This window comes from Littorina saxatilis, linkage group LG15 (genome assembly GCF_037325665.1).
Source record: "Littorina saxatilis isolate snail1 linkage group LG15, US_GU_Lsax_2.0, whole genome shotgun sequence".
Taxonomy (NCBI): Eukaryota; Metazoa; Mollusca; class Gastropoda; order Littorinimorpha; family Littorinidae; genus Littorina; species Littorina saxatilis.
In genome coordinates this window covers 37,343,563-37,368,112 of record NC_090259.1, presented here as the reverse complement: position 1 = coordinate 37,368,112, position 24,550 = coordinate 37,343,563, and the positions used below count along the sequence as shown (strand labels likewise).

At 41.6% G+C, this 24,550-nt stretch overlaps 1 protein-coding gene across 1 annotated transcript in view; it reads left to right on the top strand.

Moving 5' to 3' along the window:
- Window positions 1-12,124: 12,124 nt before the first annotated feature.
- The window catches only part of LOC138948007 (contactin-3-like), a 62,755-nt gene continuing 50,329 nt past the window's right edge, over window positions 12,125-24,550 (top strand). The window contains exons 1-5 of the mRNA XM_070319535.1: window positions 12,125-12,200; window positions 19,373-19,474; window positions 20,101-20,382; window positions 21,968-22,282; window positions 23,707-23,997. Of these exons, the coding sequence (XP_070175636.1) occupies window positions 19,393-19,474; window positions 20,101-20,382; window positions 21,968-22,282; window positions 23,707-23,997 (970 nt within the window). The 5' untranslated portion in view covers window positions 12,125-12,200; window positions 19,373-19,392. The remainder of the gene's footprint in view (window positions 12,201-19,372; window positions 19,475-20,100; window positions 20,383-21,967; window positions 22,283-23,706; window positions 23,998-24,550) is intronic.

The following is a 24,550-nucleotide window of genomic DNA, read 5'->3' as shown; positions in this document are numbered from 1 at the left end:
AAAGGTGACCGTAAAAGGAAACCCAACCCAACGGCAGTCGCTCTAACTCTCCTCATTTTAGAATGAGGATGAAGAAAGCGTCGGGTCCACAGACATAGGCACCCGAAAAAACGAAGTCAAGCAGCTAAACGCTGCCGAACAACGCACAGACTAAGGCTAAGAGCCACAGAGCCCGTAACCCAGACGCCATTCCAAAATACCCGCTGAACGCCGGCAAAGGAATGACTCAAAGGTTTCGGAATATTAGTTAGCCCTCTGCCGAGAGGAGAGGACTAATCAAAAAACTGAGAGAGAAGGTCAGCCACAAAGGATGATCCTTCGAACTGATATTGCCGAAGACAATGCCCCCTCAGAAAATCTGTATGTCACCTCCGAGGACGACTTAAGTGAAACTTAAGTTTGGACGAAACATCAGAACCAGTCCTTGCTCGAGAAAGGCAGAGCCTGACCCAGCGAAAGACCAACACCGGCCGCATAAGTCAGTCATTGTTCCTAAAGCGCCGACGTAACCATGACGTCAGTAAGAGAACAACTCTCCGGCTAACCGGAAATGTGACCGGAACAGCAAATTGTGGCTGAAACGACTGTCACCCTGACCGCCAGAAGCCAGCATACCCGAAGGTCAGCCCGAAACCCACCGGAAGAGATCCCAGAAGATGCTCAAGCCGGTGGACTTAACTCGCTGTGTGAACATCGCTAAAGAGCGAAATCAAATCCTGTCGACACCCAAACGCGTGAGCGAGGTGAAGAGAGGATAAAAGCACCTGATCTTCGTTCACCCTAGGAAAGGTTGAACAAAGAATGAAGACGACATCATTGTATTGATCTACACCAAGTGTAAACAAATCAATATAATCCGTCCTGGACCGAAAAATATGATGAAGGTCTCCTAAAGATGCCAGATCTAACACGGACGTCCCATCTCCTCCTAAGAGAGAAGGATGCGTCTTGAAACAGCCACAACCGAGTCTCTCATAACTGGAAACCAGTAGAGGGAACCAAATCCGGGTCCCCAGACAAGGCGACCGCGGAGAAGCAGAGGACGAGTGTCAGACGAAGCCCAAGTAGCCAAAACAAGCTAAGGCCAAAACTGTTCCGTAACTTGTCTTGAGGGACAGGAAAAAGGAACAGAAACGGCAGGGGTACCACTTCAGGTATGGGATGAAATAGCCCAAGAACCTGTAAAAAATGGTATACCACAGAAGAGGAATCTCCAAACCGAAGTAGGAAAAACTCCCTCTTCCCAACCAAACGGAAGTTGTCATCGCCGTACAGGCACCCAAAGAGTGTGCCAAAACAGCTGACGTCCTTCCGGAAAACAAGTCTGTTCGCTAGCCTCAGACCCACAGTCGGGGTGGACAAGCAGGCGACAAAGACCAAGGTCACAGACCAGTGGCATAAAAAACGATGCACGAGTAACCCGGAAACCGGAAACTCGCGTACCGGAGTATCACTTTGACTTATACTCTGACTGGAGTGAGAGTAAAGAAAGCCAAGTGAAGAAAGCCCGAAGGCCTATACCACGGAGGGCCCAGAGGCGGAAGGAAACACGCAATAACCGGAGACCGGAGCCCGTGTCTCTGGAAAACACCTGCTCATCCCTTGACTCAGAGGAAAAGGGTAAGAGGAGAGGCCATCCAACCACCGTGTCTGGAAAACTTGAAGTCACAACACCCTCGGGGTGAAGCAACAACTGCCCCGGCTGAAGCACAGAGTGCGACAATGCCGACCGCTGTTGCTCTCTCTCTGGCTGTAAGAAGCCAGAAAAAGAGACAGCGTATCCAGCCAAAGCCAGAAAAGCAGCCCCTGAAACCACAGAATGCGGAAACGAGGACTGAATAGACTGAGGCCGAAGCCATAAAAGACCGGAGGCCAGTCGGCGGTCCGTACAGCACTTCCCCGTCGCCTTAGCGTACGCGTGCCGTAGGACCCCCTAATCCGGTGAGGACCGGAAAAAACGCAGCCGTCGCAACCGCAAAAGCGGAAATGAAGGCTGCATAGACTGAGGCCAGAAGCCATCAAGCCCGGAGGCCAGTCTGCAGTCCATCCCATCACCGGTGCAGAGAGAACGCATGAGGGAGGACCTATACTTCCGACCAAAACCGAAAATGCAGCGGCCGTAAACGGCAGCCACATCCAGTCCATCCCGTCACCGTTGTCCGAGCGAACGCATGAGAGAGGACCTATGCTTCCGATAAAACCGGAAACGCAGTGGCCGTAAACGGCTGCCGCTACTGTTCTGTATAGACCGTGACCACGGTGGGTAAGACGAAAGTATCAGAACAGGGGTTATGCTTCCGGTTGAGAACCGGAAACGCAGGAGCCATAAACGGCTGCCGTTACTGTTCTGTATAGTCCGTGACCACGGTGGGTAAGACGGAAGTATCAGAACAGCGGTTATGCTTCCGGTTGAAAACCGGAAACGCAGTAGCCGTAAACGGCTGCCGCTACCGTTCTGTTTAGTCCGTGACCATGGTGGGTGACAGACGTATCAGAACGGGGGATATGCTTCCGGTTGAAAACCGGAAACGCAGTAGCCGTAAACGGCTGCCGCTACCGTTCTGTATAGTACGTGACCATCGTGGGTGACGGAAGTATCAGAACGGGGGTTATGTTTCCGGTTGAAAACCGGAAACGCAGTAGCCGTAAACGGCTGCCGCTACCGTTCTGTATAGTCCGTGACCATCGTGGGTGGCGGAAGTATCAGAACGGGAGTTATGTTTCCGGTTGAAAACCGGAAACGCAGTAGCCGTAAACGGCTGCCGCTACTGTTATGCCGCAGTCCGTGCCCTCTGGGGAAATGTCGGTATTGGCAACAACAGGAGAATGCAAGGAGTGACCCTGCCCCAAAGAACTGTCTCCCCTAAGGGAGTGTCCAGACGTCTCACGAGGACTGTAGGACCAGTTCAACTTACCGGTAATGCCACCACAGAAGCGGCCACCGACAAGGCAGGAACCTGCTTCCCGGAAATGGAAGCATCCAACAAGGAAGCCAGGAACCGGACAACCACCACGGAAGGGAGCAAGACACTGCCGACCGCCGTGGAACGCTGCATCTCCTCTCTCCTCAATGCCGAACTCTGGGGCAAAGATAACACGAGAGAGGACACCAAAAAACCCCCTCCAACAAGAAGGGAGCACAGAACAACGGACGTGAACGACTGCGCAAAGCACAAGTGCTAGAAGCAGAAACATGCACGGACAAAGAGGGGATTGCAGCCTAAACCACAACCCCAAGCTAAAAAAGGCGACGGCGGACGAAAGCTAAACTAGCCTTAAACGTCGCCTAGCCAAAAAGCTAAAACCAAACATAGCTACTGATAACCGAAACGACGGACGAACTATCAGACGCTAAGAAAATACGAAAAACTTCGCACAAATTACTGTAAGCACGTAAGTCCAATGGACAGAAAACTTCAGTAATTAAAAAAGTTCAAAGAACAACAACTAACCAAGCTTGTAAACTACCCGAGTAAACAAGCAAAGGCGACCTACCAAAAACATTAAAGTCAGCAAAGCTAACAAGATGCAAATGGCGAAAAAACATACGGCTAAAATTACTGAAACACGCAAGCCGCAACGGCCTGCCAAGTCAGTAAACAAAATAATTCTCTAGAGAAACACCCAAAATAACCATGCTTGCCGAACCCAAAGGAGGCCCGCACGGCTAAATACCATTATAATGGAAGTTAGCAAGCTAACTGAACACACTAACAATGGCGACAAAGCAACAAGTCACTGACAAACAAGTCCGAACACGGACGAAAGTTCAGCAACCAAAGCGAGAAAGAGAACACAAAAACAGGAACGAGCTCACCAAACAGCAGTAGTGACGAGCAGACAGACAGGTAACATGGCCGGCAGGTGTCACAACAACACAAGAGCAGACCATAGGAGCGAAAAATTTCAGTGACCTTTCCCTCAGAGGTGAAAAGATCGTATGAGGGTAGGTAGACACGTGGAGTTGTGGGAAGTGACGTGTGCACACCAATATGGGAGGTAACTCCCAGTGTGACTGCTCATTACCTAAGCTACTTTCGCTTTCGTTTTGGTGATGGGGTTGCTTCCCTTAGATAGGTAAGCGTTTTTCAGTGCTAAGCATCTCATGTGACTCAATGCTAATGTGATTCGGAGTAAGAATATGAAATTTAATACACAATTCGATCGCGTAGCACTGCCAATGCACATTTTCGCAACGAAAACCGTGCTACTGTTTCTTGTGTGTTAAATCTGAAAGCAATATAAGTGAACGAACAATTGAAAACTGATATCACGTTACTAAACTCCCAAAAGTAATAAATTACTTCTGACTGCGGTACACAATACATTTTCAAAGCAATTTTTATTATTTTCAAGACATAAAAAATACAACGGAAGAAAAATGCAAGCAATAACAATTTTTTTTAAAGTACAGACTAAATACTGAAGCTCTCTATTTCTCTTTAGTATGTTGGATTCAGGTGTACTTACTCACAGTTGCAGACAGATACAGATTCAAACACGTGTCGAGCGTAAAACAAAAAGTGAAACTAGAGAATAACATGAACCTGAAAACTTTTAAAATATTTGTACCCAGCACCAAGAGAGATTATTGTAAAAAAAAATGTAATACAAAGTGTGTGTGTTCTACATAAGACAGGAGAATTTACATAGCAACAGAAAACATGCTTGTAAATCACTGAGCACCAACAGTTAAAAATCACTATCGCTCACCTCATGCAGACTGAAATGCAAACCTGCACACATACATACACACAAACAAGGGGGGAGCATCCGTGGACTGGCACTAATGATATGATCAACTGCATATGTAGCTAACTTTGCCCGTCTCACACCTTGTTAATGTTAGTGTCACTGGTACGCAACCTGTTCTTCATGCTCTACTCTTTCCACCCGCGCTGCACTTTGTTCATCATTGACATTGTCCTCAGCTTGTGGTGGACTCGGATTTAAAAAAAAAAAGCAGGACAGCATTTTCGAAAACATCTTCTTGCACTTTCAAAGAAATGTCAAATGCATAAACTGTGTCATAAAAAAGCACAGGCACTGTATCATTGATTTGGCACTGTTGCAGAAAGTCCTTGTCATCAGCTTTCATTTTGGCAGAGCAAGCGACACCCACAGTCCGACGAAAAATGTCCTGCATGTCAAGGAACATTTGCACAATGTTGTCTTTGGCAAATGTCAGTCCTCCTCGGTTAAGCACCGTTGTCATGTCAGTTGAAGAATCACAATCACTTTCTGACAGCTCACTGAACCTCAGTGCTTCTAAACAGCGCAGTTTCTCGTATCTGTATGCACCTTTCTTGAGGCCCCAAACTTTCTTTTTTAGTTTCTTCACCACACTCCCAGCAACATACCTGATCACATCCTTCCTCACACACTGGCACCGGTCGGTCATTCGCGTTGTCTTCCTGTTTGCACCCATAGGTTGCTTCGACCAGCCTTTCAAACATCCTGAGGCAAATGGAAGCTGATGCATGAGTCGACTTGGTGACCTCTGTAATGCTTGCATGGCTTGCGTAGTACAATGAGTGAGCCTTTTCCTTGGCCGCGTTCCGGAACTTCCCTCGTAGACCAAGGCATGACTCAAACACCTGAAGTTTGTCCCGAAGAACAGCACCTGTCAAACAGACCACAAAGTCTTACACTTGAACACATACAATAGAACCACCTTTGTATTACCTCAAACAATCTGAGAAAGCGGGTCTTTAAAAGGAGGCAGTCTTAAAATGAAGGAAAATTTACAGAAGTTATGCACAGACAAACTGACAAAATAAGGTCTTAAAAGGGAGGGATTATCAAATTGGGGGGGGGGGTGGTCCACTGTATATATATATGTATAGGTTACAACACGAGTGGTTTTTTATATGGCTTGTATTTCAGTCAAGACCCAGCGGATGAATATCATCGGGAGACACGAGCCTCTGGCGAGTGGCTCTCGATTGATATTCCCGCTGGGTCTTGACTGAAATACAAGCCATATAAAAAACCACGAGTGTTGTAATCTGTATATCCCATTCTACCATCAAACACAAAGTGTAGACTACTAGCGGCACTGTTGCGATCTGTGCAGGGTAAAACTGTTGCCAGCGAGACTTAGCCCTTTTGCAACCTTAAACTAAGTGACCGTCGCTGAAAAAATAAAACGAATGAGTGCATCGATAAGTACGCGGTAACACTACTTTCAGACCATTTAAAAGCTTTAAGTAAAGGTTCATAAGTTGCAAGAAAGTAATGAAGTCGAATAGAAATTAATTTAGTTGAAGCGCACAATTCTTTTGTTTTGCGTTTCAGGTCGGCAGAACGGACGAAACGGGTTTGGGACCCATTTGGCTTACTTGATTCAGAATCGATTCCACGTTGTTTTTTCTCGAACGTGTGTAATTAGGCTTATTGACAGAGAAGCAAATTTTAGGGAACAAATATGTAGGTTTAGATTTAACCATTTGCTCCCTATTTGAAATGTATCTACGTGATAAACTGTTTTGCGAGTGTGTTTGCATGGATGAACTTAAACTGGTATGGTGTGAGGAAAACGCGACCGACACGTCTGTCACCGCCGATTGATTGCATTTTGAAGGAATATGACTGGATTACGGAAAAATATGTGGACTTACTGCAGAGCCGGGCAAAAGAGTAGACTTGCTCGCAAAACACGTGAAACAGCCGATGTTTGATAGCTGAAGGCGCACACCAAAACACACTACCGACAGATTCTCAAAAGTCGTCTGCTAACGATGCAAGGGGAGGGTACTCGTGTTTTTGTTTTGGTTCGCTAGCATCTGGTTATCTTGTAAGTTGAATGTTCGTTTTTTTCGACCTGCATTGCTTTCATAATGAAAGAAACTTTTGCTTATTGCATCTCATACATCAGATCAGTTCTGAGATTCATTTTTGCGTGCAACTGATATGGTTTTCTGAGCCGTGCAATACGATTTTAGAACTTCATACAAATGTGTCACATTGTTCGGCGCGAGGTAAAAGGTCGGTAGGAAAGTAGTCCTTTGCCCAAATCGGAATCTGCACTATCATATATTTTTTGGAGTCCATGATGTATTTATTGAGCTATAAAAATACAACATATATACCCATACTGAAGTAACAGAGACAAAGAAGGGAGGTCATGGGATATACATACAAAAATTTATTTTTATTAGTCGATATCTTGGGATAATTCCCTGCCTCGTATAACTTTAAAAGAAAGGCAAACACACACACCATTGTATCCAAAAAGAACACTTGCACATTGACAAGTCTGGAATGTGTACGCGAATGATCAACAATAATTACACGTATGCCATACAGGGAGCACTGCTTACTTGTCATGTATATATGACAGCTTATTCTCAGCGTAACTGAATAACTTGAAATTTAAACTTGAAATTGTTTTACATTATAAGCAAAAGTGAAAACACTACTCCAACAAAATTGTATTCATTCATACAGTGTTTCCCTAAACACTTACAGTCCAAGGTTTTAACATGGCTTCACAGATCAGCTGACAGGCATTCATTTTCTGCAATCTCACTGCACACCTCTTCCAAAAGTGGAACTGTCACCTGTTGACATTTAAAAACACATGTAAATGTACACACAGTGACACAATAAAAAAATCATGCGTAATGAGAATTATCCAAAAATATTATATGATGCACTGGTGTCAAATGTGTTATGGTATTTTATGTTATCACAGAATCTAAGTCTTGAAAAATACACATGTTCACACAAAAATATGGCAAATACCACATGAGACTGAAATATACACAAATCTGCAGTAACTTGACTGAGAAATCACAAGCGGGTGTATAGTTGTAGGCATCACAATCACAAGACAAACAAATTCTTCCTTTATGTTTAATATTTTTCAACAATAAATGTTGCAAATGTAACGAATAACTTCTCACCTTTTGTGAAATAATTAATACTTTGAGCTTGACACACTTCTGACTGTACAGGGGTTTTCATCAACAACAAAAGTGGTGCTTGCTTCCTGAAACAAAATTATTCAATGATGAAAAGAACTGAATGTGGCAGTGTTCAAAGTGATATTCAAACTTGTATACAACTATCAGTACCTATACTGTAAAACGAGAAGGCTATTGGCATGCTCGTCAATCAGTATGTGTCATTCAGTGTTTTGTGCTGTAACAATGAAATGCAATCAATGCAAGTTCTTGTAGTCTAGAAATAAATACAACAATAATTTCAATTGAAACCACAAACTAGTCAAATAAATTGTGTAAATAGTTGGACAAAGAGATGCTTATTAACCCAGGGAAATAACAGGATTTCTTAGCAAAACTTTCCCAACCCAATTACCTGATTCAGTCCGGCTTTTCTGCTTTTAACACTTACTTTCAGTTTCACTAGAATATATCACAAGTACAAGAATAATAACAATGGAACAGGAATGAGATTTTGTTTTGTTTTTGTAAACTACATCAGGATTTAACTAGTTTGGAAGCTCTGCTTACATACAAAAAACAGACAGTGACGTTCAATCGTGGTGGCTGATCAGTGCACTGACTGAGACGGACGATTCGATTTGATCGCTTCACCACGCCTTTCCAACTATGTGCTCCCATACAGTTTTGGTAGATACATGCTTGTGCAAGTATGTTATTAGTATTACCAATATGAATCTTATTTTCCTTTCGATGGTCAGTTTTACTCACCTCTGTAACGGCAGTCACCTCTGCGAATGCTGTCGAAGAATCTAACCGAAAGTAAACATTCTGGGAATCTACGCGCATCGGCCTTGACGCAAGTTCAATACTGAGCCAATGAGCGCGGGGCGAAGTTGGCGATCCAGTCTATCTCTGTTGAGGCCTTGCAAGGTTTTGACAGCAACAATAATTATTGTAGTTCTCTAAGACTTTATTTCTGTTTGATTTGTAATATGTTGGGAAGACATATTTATCAATTGATCAACAAAATAAAACATAATAAAAAACGACACAACGTACGTACATTGTTAAAATTATTATTGGCCAACGTTGAACATTTAACGAAGGCCTCAATCTTCCCGCACCGTAGACCAGATTAGTAGGTGCTTGATTTTGGTATTTTGATTTTACATAACATTAAACCTTTCTTGGGGTTCATGGTCATGGCAACAGCCATAATAATATTATATCATGTATAATATTACATTTCAGCATATTTGAATTACATGTCATCATACCAAACTGTCATACATTTTTATTCCTACATCATTCTGATTGATCACAACCAAACCTACTATCAGTGGACACATCCAAATGTAAGCGCCTGTTCTTGACAACTTTTAATCGATCTAAAAATAGCAACTTGCTGGGTCCTTTGCCGCCAACAGACACGGTTTGGCCTGTAGGTAAAATGTACAATGTATTTTCTGATTTGTGCACAAAAGCTTTTTTTCTTTTTTCTTTTTTTTAACATAACAATGTTTAATGTCACTGTATGTTTAAAAGACCATGGTCATATTTGTAAAAAAAAATGTTAAATTAGAAAATAAATAACATTTTGGTTCATGAATTTTCCTACACCTGTGCTGAAAATAAGAAATAAAAATGTCGGTATATAAGTCACTCAAATACAGCTAGGTATGAATGGCTCGGTTTGAGTTTGTTGCAGTTGACCCTGCACAATGCGACGTATCATGTTTTTGTTGAACAATTTTGACGTCACCCCTCCCATAGGGTGACGTATTTCACAACTTCCTGTGTTACACAAACTCTGTGATGACCAATTTTAACGTCACCCCTCCCATAGGGTGACGGATTTCACAACTTTCTTCAGATGAACAATGTTGCCTTCACACCTCCCATAGGGTGAAGGATGTCACAACTTCCTGTGTACACAAACTGATGACGTATTTCACAACAAAATGGCGCTGCCCATGGTCAACCTCTAAACTAACCGTATATGAGAATGGGGGCGTCCTCGCCCCCATAATAATAAGTTAATGCAGACTTTCGGCTAAAGATGTTATATACCGCTCTTCTTTTGCAAAATGTTCTGCTTATCTGCGTGTCTAAAATACAGTACTATGGTTTTTTTTAAATGACTAGCACATTTTTTACAAGCAATAAAACCTGTGAAAACACACGGCTCAGTCAGGCACTCGTTTCTGTGTTTGTGTGTGCGTGCGTGTGTGTGTGTGTGTGTATGTGCCGCTGCGTGCGTACGTGCGGGCGTGGGAGTGTGTGTTTTATGTGTGCGTATGAGTGTACCGTATAAGCAATACCCAGCAAACTAATAACTAAATGGTTATCATGAAACTTTACAAGTAACTTCTCCCAGATACTATCAGCTCACATTTTTTTTCTCACTTTTTTATGATGTCATATCCGTCGTGGAGACTGCAGTTATTGAGTACTTAAACAAAATTTTAATTAAAATTACAATCACACTCAACAAGTCGCTAAAAGCGATATCAAAACATTCGGACAATCTGTTGGACGGCCATGACTCGGAGACTAGTGATAATGCTGCATCTCGCGATCTAACGGGTTTGTTCAGGTGCGGACCAAAACTTTGAAAACCACAACCGAAGTGCTATGTAAATCATAAGATGTCCTTTCAAACCCATGGGGAAAATAACGATACTGCGAGTCAGTGTTTTGGGGGTGGTTTTAACATTTAGTCAAGTTTTGACTAAATGTTTTAACATAGAGGGGGGAATCGAGACGAGGGTCGTGGTGTATGTGTGTCTGTCTGTCTGTCTGTGTGTGTGTGTAGAGCGATTCACACTAAACTACTGGACCGATCTTTATAAAATTTGACATGAGAGTTTCTGGGTATGATATCCTCAGACGTTTTTTTCATTTTTTTGATAAATGTCTTTGATGACGTCATATCCGGCTTTTCGTGAAAGTTGAGGCGGCACTGTCACGCTCTCATTTTTCAACCAAATTGGTTGAAATTTTGGTCAAGTAATCTCCGACGAAGCCCGGACTTCGGTATTGCATTTCAGCTTGGTAGCTTAAACATTAATTAATGACTTTGGTCATTAAAAATCTGAAAATTGTAAAAAAAATATTTTTTTTATAAAACGATCCAAATTTACATTCATCTTATTCTCCATCATTTTCTGATTCCAAAAACATATAAATATGTTATATTGGGATTAAAAACAAGCTCTGAAAATTAAAAATATAAAAATTATGATCAAAATTAAATTTTCGAAATCAATTTAAAAACACTTTCATCTTATTCCTTGTCGGTTCCTGATTCCAAAAACATATAGATATGATATGTTTGGATTGAAAACACGCTCAGAAAGTTAAAACGAAGAGAGGTACAGAAAAGCGTGCTATCCTTCTCAGCGCAACTACTACCCCGCTCTTCTTGTCAATTTCACTGCCTTTGCCATGAGCGGTGGACTGACGATGCTACGAGTATACGGTCTTGCTGCGTTGCATTGCGTTCAGTTTCATTCTGTGAGTTCGACAGCTACTTGACTAAATGTTGTATTTTCGCCTTACGCGACTTGTTTTTCTTCTCTCGATCATATAGTTCCCAAGCACACGATCCCTTGTTGGAAGTTCGTGCGATTCCCTGAGAGGCATTTTATTTAGGAAAAGAATTACTCGTACACATCTAGAACATAAACCTTCAGAACCGTTAGACAGGTACTATTTCATCATTTTAATGTGTTGTCACGTTTGTCTGAAAATGCAAATGAATTGAAAAATATACCTTCAAAAAGAATAGGCCCCCTACCGTCTTCCCCAAACTGCCCGTCACTAAATCAAGTTGCGTTTTAGAATGACTAAACAGTTCAGTGTCTCCTGAAATAACCAAGGGGCGGATTTATCTCATATTTTGGAATATCTTAGCTTTCCCCAAGACAAACACAGACATACACTTCCTCAGCGGTGTTTGTTTAGTGGCGGCATATTTGACGAGTACTGCGTAAGATGAATTTGTAATTGTGTTAGCACTACTAATATGTACCGGTTGTTTGCCATTTTATTCAACTCGTGAGGTTACATTTTGTTCAGTTTACACTTACTATATTTTCTCAAGCAATTCAGTTAGAATGGACTAAATCTCGTCTACAGCTAAAGGGGAACAATCGGTTGACAACACCGTGTTTGAGTAGTTCCCGGTTAAAAGACATACACACATTCCGATGACGTTTTGCTCGCAGAAGGCGGATCTCGCGGCAATGATAGGCAAACAAACTGGATTTTTTCACTGATTCTCTTGAAGTGAGTGAGCTTATATTATTCCTGTCTGTAATTTTGCATTGTGTGTTCAATTCTTGATGCTCTTAAAAACTTTTTCGCAGCCGAGCACCGGTATTTCTTCGCCTAAACAGCCCCGCTTGTTCAGGTATACATATATTCACATCACTGGTTTGTTTTCCACGGGACATGAAATGTGTCGTCTGCGTTCGTGTTTAGTAGTACATGGCCAAGGTCATTTCTGATCAAAATTCACTTGATTTTGGTAGAGCACTTTCGCCTGTTTTGTTTCAATTTCGTTCGTTTTGATCTGTGAATATGGCTCCTCTGGGGTGCAAAGCTGATGTAACCAGTGCTGTAAACATAACACAACAGGGCTGTTCCGGCCCGGCTGTTCCGTGTTCGACATGTCAGCGTACATGTATGTAAGCATACATAATACGTCTACCTTGAGAAAAATACTATTCTGCCTTTTTTTCTTTTTTAAGCTTGTCACACTAAACTTGAGATATCTGACAAAATTAGACAAGGTATTAATTCACTATTATTAAAATAAGGAGTTTTTCCTCTTTTTAATTATTAAATCAAAAATGTATTATTGAGTTGACTGGAAAGCTTATTTCATCTCGGCTTGCCCGTACAAAGATTTGTGCGACAACCGTCCCCTAAGCGAGCGGTAATGAAAGCAGCTGGTCAAGAGACGAACATTCTGTACATTGGGGTTATTAAGAAGGGCTATCAAACTTGTTTCGTTGCTTTTAAAATGTCACACCTTTTTTATTACATGTGAATTCCAATTTCAACCAACAGAAATTCTGTTGCCGAGAAGAAACGAAATTTGTAGAATTTGCCATTCTGGAGAATTTGACTTCTGTCGCATTTTACGTTGGAGTATACATATTAACAGCTATTGTGTTTTTAGCGTAGCAATAGGGTCCGATATTTAGACGAGACAAGTATAATGCCAACAAGTCGAAGACGAGTCGCATTATACTTGTTCGAGTCTAAATATCGGACCCTATTGCTACGCTGAAAACACAATAGTGTATCTATATATATATATATATATATATATATTACGACTTGTGTCTGTCTGTCTGTGTGTGTGTTCGCGATGCATGGCCAAAGTTCACGATGGATCTGCTTCAAATTTGGTGGGCATATTCAGGTAGACCCCGGACACAACCTGGTCCATGAGAATTTTCAACACGTGCTCTCAGCGCGCAGCGCTGAACCGATTTGGTTTTTCTGTTCATCTTCCCAGATCCATTCCCAGTAACTCTTCCTTATCTTCTCCAGTGTTTTGCGTTTATCTCCCTTCCTTCGTGTGGCGTCAATCCATATTCCCGTTACTATTTTTAGAAGGTCACTGTCCACAACGCTCAATCCATATTCCCGTTACTATTTTTAGAAGTTTTCCTTCGTGTGGCGTCAATCGCGTACGGTGCGCCACTCACCCGGCGAAGCCGGGTATTCGGCTCTACTTCTTCCCGGCGAAAATTTTCAACACGTGCTCTCAGCGCGCAGCGCTGAACCGATTTTGGTTTTTCTGTACATCCATTCCCAGTAACTCTTCCTTATCTTCTCCAGTGTTTTGCGCGTTTATCTCCCTTCCTTTGTACACCCGGCAAAGCCGGGTCCACGGCAAAGCCGGGTATTTGGCTCTACTTCTTCCCGGCAAAGCCGTACCCGGCGAAGCGGGTATTCATCTAGTTATATATATAGCTATTCTGACATTATATTCTGTGTTAAAATCATGTTTTTGTCAGCAACAACTACCAGAATGTAGTGCGCATATCCCTTTGTGCATGTATCCACGGAAATCACCGAACATTGAAAAACCCACGGACATGTAAACGGAGAAGACTCGAGATAACCGGATGTTTGGCATTACGTCAATATGCCATGATTCATATGACGTCACGTATCATGCTTGTTTACGTATGTTCGAAAGTCTGACTTCTGTTGGGGATTCGCGTGATGAAGACTGCGGTAAATCTGCAGATGATAGAACAAGGATTGTCTCAGAAGAAAGTCAACGACTAAATGTTTCAGACCGGTAACTTCATTTCAACATTGCACTATACAATGGACGTTCCATGAGGACAGGAGAGTAATTGTGTATTATGTGCTAAACATTGGAAAGACCGTACCTAGAATCAGAGATAGGTCGCTTCAGATTGCAGCTTGTCAGTTGAACTTTGCAAGGTTTGTTGACTGTTAAAGAACTGGATTTTACACGTAATGTATGTCATGTACAGTAAACAACAACAAAAACACACACAAAGCAAATGGCATCGTCTGTCAACAGCTGCAATGATTTGCTCAAAACTGCTCCGAAATTATGCCAAATAATTAAATGAATTATAATCAACGAGCGTTTTACTTCGCCCAGCTCTCCTGTACGTACTTCCAGTCGTCATCATTATTTATTTAGATTTCATAGACATAGAATAGATACCCATTCGTCAAAGCAGATTAAGACCGTTGGATTGAGGAAGTCAAACCTACACTCTAGCTTAAGCATGCAAATTCCGTGCCATACAGCGCTTAAACGCTTTGCACCACAGAAACAAACACAATGTCAGTTACAGAATATCACAGTCTGCAATGATTTCCAAACACAGCATTCAGATTTGAAGAATAGAACACTCAAACACTAATTCTAAGATCTTCGTGTGTGTTGTCATTTATTCAACTCCCAAAACGAACTCTGATCTCAGCTCAATTTCAAATCTGTATCTCTAGAAAAAGCGCATGAAATACTCAGGGTCAAAAGGTAGGACGAAAGTTAGGACTTGGCAAAGAACGTCACAATGAGAATTACAGTCTGAGATGCCCACTCAAAACACAGCCGTTTTCAATTTGAGTAACTCAGCGCTCAAACATTTATTTTAAGGTATTCCTGGTGTGTGGTCACACAATTACAACCCCCGATCTGAACTGTATACAGTATAGCTCTTGAAGCGATTTGATTTGAGACAGTTTTCTTGTTAAATATAATCCCTTTAACCTTTACCGGATCACGCGTTGGACTACACAGTCCGGATGAAGTGGGTCGTGTACGACCCATACTTCCCATAGAAGGATTCAACGTAAAAAGTCCGTCGCGATATAACCTTCGTGGTTGAAAACGACGTTAAACACCAAATAAAGAAAGAAACGTAAAAAGTATGGGTCGCACACGACCCACGCCATCCGAATAGGTATAAACATTTTGCTGCCTCTTTGCAGAGTATGGGTCGTGTACGACCCACGCCATCCGCATAAGGATAAACAACGTAAAATTCCTTACGTAATTCCATATGGGTCGTCCACGACCCACATCATCCGGACTGTGTAGTTCAAATTACGTCATCGTTTATTTGTTTGTTTACAAAGATATTCTTTCAAAAGTTGGGCAATGAGAAGGTCGTATGGTGATTAGAGATTACATGAAGTCTCAATTAAAAACTCCAAATAGTTTCAGAGATAAAGACAATTTTGTGAGGCTCTGGGTCATCCACGACCCACGAAGCACGGTGAAGGTTAAAGGGGGGTTCCACTGTATAACATTTAATTGACACTTGCAAGCAGCCGCAGCCACTGAACCAAAATTCCTTTGTCCTCTTAACCGCAGTAGTAACAACACGTGTGTGTCCTTCCCAAATTGTCTTGTGCGACCGCAAAAAAGAGATTTCCCTGACCATCTTAACCTCCAAAATTTGTCCAATAAACTGCGTAGACAGCCCTAAATATTGTTAAAGTTGAGGTAGGTCAGACAAAGAGGATTTCTTTCCTGTGTGATTATGACCAAGACAACTATTTGGTCAGAAATGGCATCTCAGTAAACTTCAGTTGGGAGTTTTCTCACAGGCCTGAGGTTAGCAACAGCCAGTAATCTATCACTGTATCAGTGTTCTTAAACATACATGATCCTTCCTGCATGAACAATCGTCAGCCATCTGTTCAGGCTTTTACAAGGATTGACAGCATTCTGCCACTTGAACACATGATAGAATTCAACATTCTTCAACAAAAACAAAAAATCCCATGCTGCACAGAATGCGGCCAAGCTATTAATTTTTCTTACTGTCCAAATGAAGGATGCGTTCCTTCCATGTGCAAGACTCAGGACAATCTGTTCCAATTCAGTGAAGAAGATAGCGTGTGCTACAAAGGGCGGAACCAACCGTGTTACATTTAGTACTACTTCTGTGAGGTGCAAATATACTAGATAGGTTTACTCTAAATAGCTCAGTCGGTAGCGGCACTGGCTTCAAAACCTGAGTTGTCGCTATGGGCGTGGGTTGGGTCCCCACGTTCGGCCAGGGATTTATTTCCCACAGTCAACTTTGTGCTGACTCTCCTCGGTGCCAGAATAAGCTAAACTTGACTTGAAGAGATCTATCCGTGGAATGGGGACATTGAATTTTCGGTTTGGTTTGGCTTTAAATTTTGTTATGAAAGCACGTGGTACACGACCAGAAAGGATTTTGTGAAGGAGTACGCCTTTATATAATTTAAATCTTTCTTTTAAAGGCAGAATCTTAGTTTTTTATCATCGTCAAAAACTAAACTGGATTGTTTCAATAAAATTAGTTTCAGTGCTCGTCTGTGTAGACAATACAACGGTTTTAAAATATTTGCACTGGCAGAGTCCCAGATGGTTGAACAATAATCTGTGATGGTTTGTATACATGTATGCGTTAATGAATAATAACCTTGAGTGTTGATCAAGAAAGTGTTTACATTTCTTTAATTCTGTTCAACTGATATATTTTCCTCAACATGGATTTACACAACGACCGAATATGATGGGCCCAAGATAAATTATGATCGATATTTACTCCCAAAACTTTGTGATCTCCTACTAATCCTACTTCCTCTACTGCCTTACAGAGAGGTTGACCAGTACAATGTGATATTGACCAAGACAAGCATCTTGTCAGAAGCAGCATCTCGGTAATCTTGCAGTGAAAAAGCCAGGCCTGAGATTATTGACAGGGTTGCAGTCTCCAGAGAATGGTCTTGGCTCCAACTTCTATGAATTAACAATCACCCCACTGCAGCATTCGATACTAGGGAAAACTGGGGAGAGGTGTGGTTTAGTGGTTGAGACACTTTCAGTTTTGAGGGGGAGGGGGGGGATTGATCTTGGCTCCAACTTCTATGAATTATAAATCAATCCACGGAAGCTTTCGATACTAGGGTAAACTAGGGAGAGGTGTGGTTTAGTGGTTGAGACACTTTCAGTTTTGAGGGGGGGAGGGGAGGATTGATCTTGGTTCCAACTTCTATGAATTACAATATTGGCGTTTACCGGTATTTTACCGATTGAAATGAGAAAATACCGGAAAATAATTGGCTGCCGGTATAACCTACCGGTTGATTTTTAGAACTATCGTTTTTTTCACTGGTAAAACAACAAAACCGGTACTAGAAGTTGGACTCTTACTGGTTCCAATGACCAGCCTACCTTTTTTTCTGGATAGTTTTCATCATAAAAGTTTGTGTACCAGTTTGAAAAAATATTAGCGTCATCACTGGAATTATGAATCGCCCCACTACAGCCTTCGATACTAGGGTAAACTTGATTCAGTGGTTGAGACGCTTTCAGTTTTGGTGGGAGAGGGGGAAGGGGCGCGGTTGGCAGATTTGCAGCAATGCTTTCACGGTGTTTGTGTATGTCGTGTGTGTGTGTGTGTGTGTGTGTGTGTGTGTGTGTGTGTGTGTGTGTGTGTGTGTGTGTGTGTGTACGGGCAGACAGGTCAAGACAAAAGAGATTGCGTGGACATGTACGAGGATACATGTATACATCGATCATTATCAGTGTCCATGCGTGTCTGAACCTGGATATATAATGACATTTTGCAGCTGTATGCAAATAAGTATACATTTCATTTCCAGCATAGGAATCCTGCAGTTCTCTAATTGGCCTTTCCAGGCAGTGAATCAAAAGTGGAGTACACGAAACTGAATGGACTACCTCAGTTATGGAACATTCATCATGCATAATATATATCTGAGTGAAAGAGGTGTTTTATGGTGCATGTTGTTCTATGAACAGAGGGCTCGCAGACTTGTGAGTCCACAGTAGACATTACAGTAGTTAAAGTAGTTAGCAGTTAGCTGCTAGTGTGGGTAAATGAATGCACAGTGTAAACAGAATCGTTTGTGTGTGTTGGCAGCTGTGGACTGTTACAGAAATTGTGAATGCGATAAAAAAAATCTTTGTTCCTGGGATTGCATTTCAGCATTGTGAATCGGTGATATCACTGGCCATGATCAAAACGTGTAACAAATAACTTCTGTTCAATTACAAGTATTAATCCTGGCTCTGACAGATGTAAGTTACTCTGTTGTTGTGCCAACCAGTCAAAAATAAGTCTAAAACACAGTGATACCTTGTATTTGTGAGGTGGGGGGGGGGGGGGGTCAAGTACATGTAAACTGTTCGCTGGTATGTATGACAGGGTGCTGATCTGGTACATGTGTGGAATTTTACTATACTAGTAATTTGGAATTAACGCGACTCTTGATGTCAGTGGGCTGTGAATACATAGTTTTGTGTGTTTTGCCAGCTGTAGTTTTATGTTAATTATGTGAATGCGATACAAAAACATCTATGGTAGACTACTGGGATTTTGTGTTTCATTACATTGCCCTGCAGTTGTGAATGAAATACGTGTACATATTCTTGGAGCAGTTACATTGTTTTCATGCAAATTGTGAATGCGATTGATACTCAACAATCACAGGCAGTCGGATATTGTTTCAATAACAGCCAATTGTGAATGACCTAAAAAAAAAATACTTTGGAATTTGGATTGACTATTTCAGAGTTTGTAAGTGCTGTCTTTTTTAGTTGACAATAGGATTTGGAAATCATTGGGGTTGTACTTGTACGTCTTTGTAATAAGGTTTTAGAACTTCACAGGGGTGTGTTTCATTACTATTGAAGTTGAACATGTGACTGTGAGTATGAGTTGTATTCTATGACACTGATAATGTGTGTGTGTGTGATTGGATATGAGGCTGACTCTCTCTCTCTCTCTCTCTCTCTCTCTCTCTCTCTCTCTCTCTCTCTCTCTCTCTCTCTCTCTCTCTCTCTCTCTCTCTCTCTCTCTCTCTCTCTCTCTCTCTATTTTTTACAGCTGATTTTGCTGGGAAGGGGAAAATAAATACCTGCATAATTTGTAATTCATATTTTTCAGATGATGAGCTGCAGATCAGAATGCAGCGGTCAACCTTTGTACATACCACTCTTGTTCTCCTCTTCGTCCTGTTTACCACTCTTCATGTCACAGCGCAAATAGGTCAGTATGTGTTCTGCGGTTGTCTGTATGGTTGTCTGTTAAGAAATGTGCAGTATGTCCAGGATACTAATACTTCACTAAATGTTACAGGTACCACTGTATTGATGATTATGAATTACATGTTTATCCTGAGTGTGTGTGTGTGTGTACGTGTGTGCATGTGCTTGTGTTTTCTTCTCTGTGTTAGAATGTGTGTGTGTGCTTTTGTGTGTCATGCATGTGATTCTGTGTGTACATTTCTCACGTGTGTGTGTGTTTGTGTGTCATGCATGTGATTCTGTGTGTACATTTCTCGCGTGTATATGTGTGTTTGTGTGTCATGCATGTGATTCTGTGTGTACATTTCTCGCGTGTATATGTGCTTTTGTGTGTCATGCATGTGATTCTGTGTGTACATTTCTCACGTGTGTGTGTGTTTGTGTGCGGATGATTGTGTGTGTGTGTTTCTCTTTGCATGTCTGTTAGCTTTTTCTGTGTGTGTGTGTCAGCTCTTGTGTATGTTTCTTTGTGTATGTGTGTTGGGTGGGGAGGGGGGGGGGGTCTCCTGTGTATGTTTCTGTGTGAGTGAGTGTTTGTGTGAAGCTGGCTAAATATGTTAGCTTCAATTCAATCGTTCTTCCTTCCAGTATGGCTGAGCAAACCACTCAACACACCCACCGCTCTGGGTCAAGATTTGGTTCTCAATTGTCACGTTCAGAAAGAGGCTCAGTCAGGGGGCAAAATCTCTGTCTCGTGGCTGTTCAACCAATCGGCTGTGCAGGCCAAAGCGCTACGCATGGCGAATGATTCTCTCTTCTTGCCTGGCGTGGACAGGGAGGATGAGGGGGAGTACACCTGTGTGGTGGAGATGGTGGGGGCGGGGGGACAGGTGGAGAGGGAGGAGGAGTCTGCACTGGTGATCATTGCATGTGAGTTGACCTTAATTCAATAATTGTTGTTGATACAGTGGAACGCCCCCCCTTTTTTTTAAGATCTCCCAAAATTGGTGGGTCTTAAAAAGGAGGCAGTGAGAAAATGGCGGTGAAATGTGAGTTGACATTAATTGTTGTTGATACAGTGGAACCCCATTCCATGCCCATTATTTTTAAGATCTCCAAAAATTGGGTCTTAAAAGGTTAGTCTTAAAATCGGGGTAAGTTTGAAGAGGTTATGGGAACACAAAATCTGAAAAACCAAAATCTGAAAAGGGAGGAAGTCTTAAAATGGGAGTTCCACTGCACTAAAACATTGCCTGTCTGTCTGTTTTCTGTTGTTGTTGTTGATCTCTCACTGCACTAAAACATTGCCTGTCTGTCTGTTTTCTGTTGTTGTTGGTCTCTCACTGCACTAAAACATTGCCTGTCTGTCTGTTTTCTGTTGTTGTTGGTCTCTCACTGCACTAAAACATTGCCTGTCTGTCTGTTTTCTGTTGTTGTTGGTCTCTCACTGCACTAAAACATTGCCTGTCTGTCTGTTTTCTGTTGTTGTTGGTCTCTCACTGCACTAAAACATTGCCTGTCTGTCTGTTTTCTGTTGTTGTTGGTCTCTCAAGTGCTTCTTTTTCTCGTTTGCTTTACATCTTTGTTTTTTTTCTGGGATGTCCCTCCGACATTATATTGATTTTTTTTCAAACAAATCAAGATTTATAACAAGATTTGAAGTAACAATTAAAGTGTGAAAAGACATGAGGTTTTTAGAACTTTCTTTTGACAGTGATAGACCAAAATGTAAATAGTTTCAAACATCATCATGAGACTTGTCATGTGAATTGAGAAGGGAAACGAACCTCCATGGGTTGACGCGGCGTAAATAAACAACCTTCTTTATTATATATTAATGACAGCTTATATAGCGCCAACCACAGTAAACTATTCTCTCCGCGCTTTACATATTAACTATGAATAAAACCATGCAATTTATAAATGAAATACATATACATTCTAACAAAATAACGTAACAATAAACTTACAGCAACACATTATCCCCTTATGGACAATACCATGCAATAGATGCACAACTCACAATAAATCATGTACAATGAACATTGGAAAATCTCAACTTAAAACACACACACACACACACGCACGCACGCACGCACGCATGCGCGCACACACACACACACACACACACACACACACACACACACACACACACACACACACACACACACATTGTGCCACTGTGACACAACACACATCATGTACAGCCATCTCTTAGGACAGGTAAAGAGTTGTCTATTATTCCAGATAGAGTTTGAACAGGTGGGTTTTTAAAGCGGTTTTAAAGGCAGGGGTTGAGTCCATGTGGTGAATGTTATGGGAGAGGGAGTTCCATTGTTTTCATCTTCTTTTCTTTCAGTTGCCTGCTGATAGTGTTGGTGTAAACATTTACAAGTGAGCAGAGATGAGAAGTTACCTTTGAGCTTGTTATGTTCTATCTGTTACACTGTTCTTCAGAGGCCACCCTTTCCATGTACATGTATTTTGTTTGAATAATTTTCTGTTTTCCATACAGATATAAAAGACTTCATCCTTCAGCCAGAAAACGCAAGCGCAGCGATCGGGTCGGAAGCTGTTCTGACGTGCGTCACCGGCCGCAGCGCCCCCTATCCCATAGTGCACTGGGAGAAGAATGGCAGGAAGATCGAGAATGCCAGAACGTTTGCTGCCTCCTATGGAGACTTTGACCACACGGGGCTATCGGACCAAATCTCTATGAAACTGATGTACAGAGTTTTGGACGGAAATCCGCTGTGGTTTCAGTGCGTTGCGGTAAATCCGCTCTCCGGTGAAACGGTGAAAAGCCGTCCTGCTTTCGTCACTCCAGAAAGTAAGACTCTTAGTTTTGACTTTTGCATGTGCAGAGTACTGCTAATGTAAAAAGGTGAAGGCAGAAAGGAGGGATGATGATTTCTTTTTCCTTATTTGCTCTTGAGTACATTGTCCCATGAATTAGCACATCCTTAAAGTCTGAGTTTCAATCAAAGTGTACATTTCAACCTCCCTTTTAAGACCTCCAAAATTTGGAGAAATCAGATCTTTAAAAGGAGGGAGTCTTAAAATGGGGGTAAACATGGTTTGGAGGAGAGGGTAAAGAGGAAGGGGTTTTGAGAAATGAAGTTCGTTTTCTCCAATAGTTTTCAGTTTGAAATAAATTGTTCACTTTCTATTTTCCTGTCAGTGATGTTCCTACAGTGGAACCCCCCTTTTTAAGACCTTGTTTTCTCAAACTTTTCTGTTCATAACCTCTGAAAAATTACCCCCATTTTAAGACTCCCTCCTTTTTATATTTAGTCAAGTTTTGACTAAATATTTTAACATCGAGGGGGAATCGAAACGAGGGTCGTGGTGTATGTGCGTGTGTGTGTGCGTGTGTGCGTGTGTGCGTGTGTGTCTGTGTGTGTGTGTAGAGCGATTCAGACTAAACTACTGGACCGATCTTTATGAAATTTGACATGAGAGTTCCTGGGTATGAAATCCCCGAACGTTTTTTTCATTTTTTTGATAAATGTCTTTGATGACGTCATATCCAGCTTTTCGTGAAAGTTGAGGCGGCACTGTCACGCCCTCATTTTTCAACCAAATTGGTTGAAATTTTGGTCAAGTAATCTTCGACGAAGCCCGGACATCGGTATTGCATTTCAGCTTGGTGGCTTAAAAATTAATTAATGACTTTGGTCATTAAAAATCTGAAAATTGTAAAAAAAAAATAAAAATTTATAAAACGATCCAAATTTACGTTTATCTTATTCTCCATCATTTGCTGATTCCAAAAACATATAAATATGTTATATTCGGATTAAAAACAAGCTCTGAAAATTAAATATATATATAAAAATTATTATCAAAATTAAATTGTCCAAATCAATTTAAAAACACTTTCATCTTATTCCTTGTCGGTTCCTGATTCCAAAAACATATAGATATGATATGTTTGGATTAAAAACACGCTCAGAAAATTAAAACAAAGAGAGGTACAGAAAAGCGTGCTATCCTTCTTAGCGCAACTACTACCCCGCTCTTCTTGTCAATTTCACTGCCTTTGCCATGAGCGGTGGACTGACGATGCTACGAGTATACGGTCTTGCTGAAAAATGGCATTGCGTTCGGTTTCATTCTGTGACTTCGACAGCTACTTGACTAAATATTGTATTTTCGCCTTACGCGACTTGTTATTACCTGATCTTGTGAGATTTTTGGAGGTCTTTGTATCATGATCAGCACCTAATTTTTTCCGTTTCCAATTTTTGACAGTCGTGGACGTACCACCCCAGATCCTGACGCACTTTCCGCCAGAGCGTGTCGCCAGAGAGTTTCAGCGTCTCATTTTGGACTGCAAGGCCATTGGCAACCCTCCGCCTGTCGTCTCTTGGTACAAAGATGGTGCTTTGATCGAAGACCCCAAGATTTACAATTTTAAAATTATGTCCAACGACACGCTGGTAATGCCGAGTGTGCGGCCTGCTGCCGCAGGGGTGTACTCTTGTGAGGCCGAGAACAGCGTCGGTATTGCACAGTCTGGCAACATTTCCATCGTTGTGGCTTGTGAGTTTTCTTCTTCTGCTGGTTTTGGATTATTCTCGGTTTCATTTCAAGTATATAGTGGAACCCCTCTTCCATGACCCAATTTAAGACTCTTTCCCTGTTAAGACCCATTGTTTCAGGTTTTCTGTTCATAACCTCTGTACATTTACCCCCATTTTGAGACTCCTTCCTTTTTAAGACTAAGACTTTTGTCCGCGGTATGAACTGATCGTAGCAAAGAAAAGACAACTCATTCCAGTCATGCTAAAGTGACCACCGTTGGCGATGTGTTTGACTCTCAGTCACCTCTCAAACATACGCATTTTTTTGCTGTTTTGTGTTTGTTCAATACACAATTGCATACACATACATTGTTCATTTAGCCGTTTTGACCGTTAAGAATTAATTCTGATCTAAAATCAGTACATCAGAGTAACCAGAAGAGGTTAAAAATCCAGAATCAGAAAGAAAACGGAAATGACCAGGGAACAAAAAAATCACTTTTTTCACTGTGGTGTCTGCCCTTAAGAAAGGGGATTCCACTGTATTCAGTAAATGTATGTTTTGTTTTGAT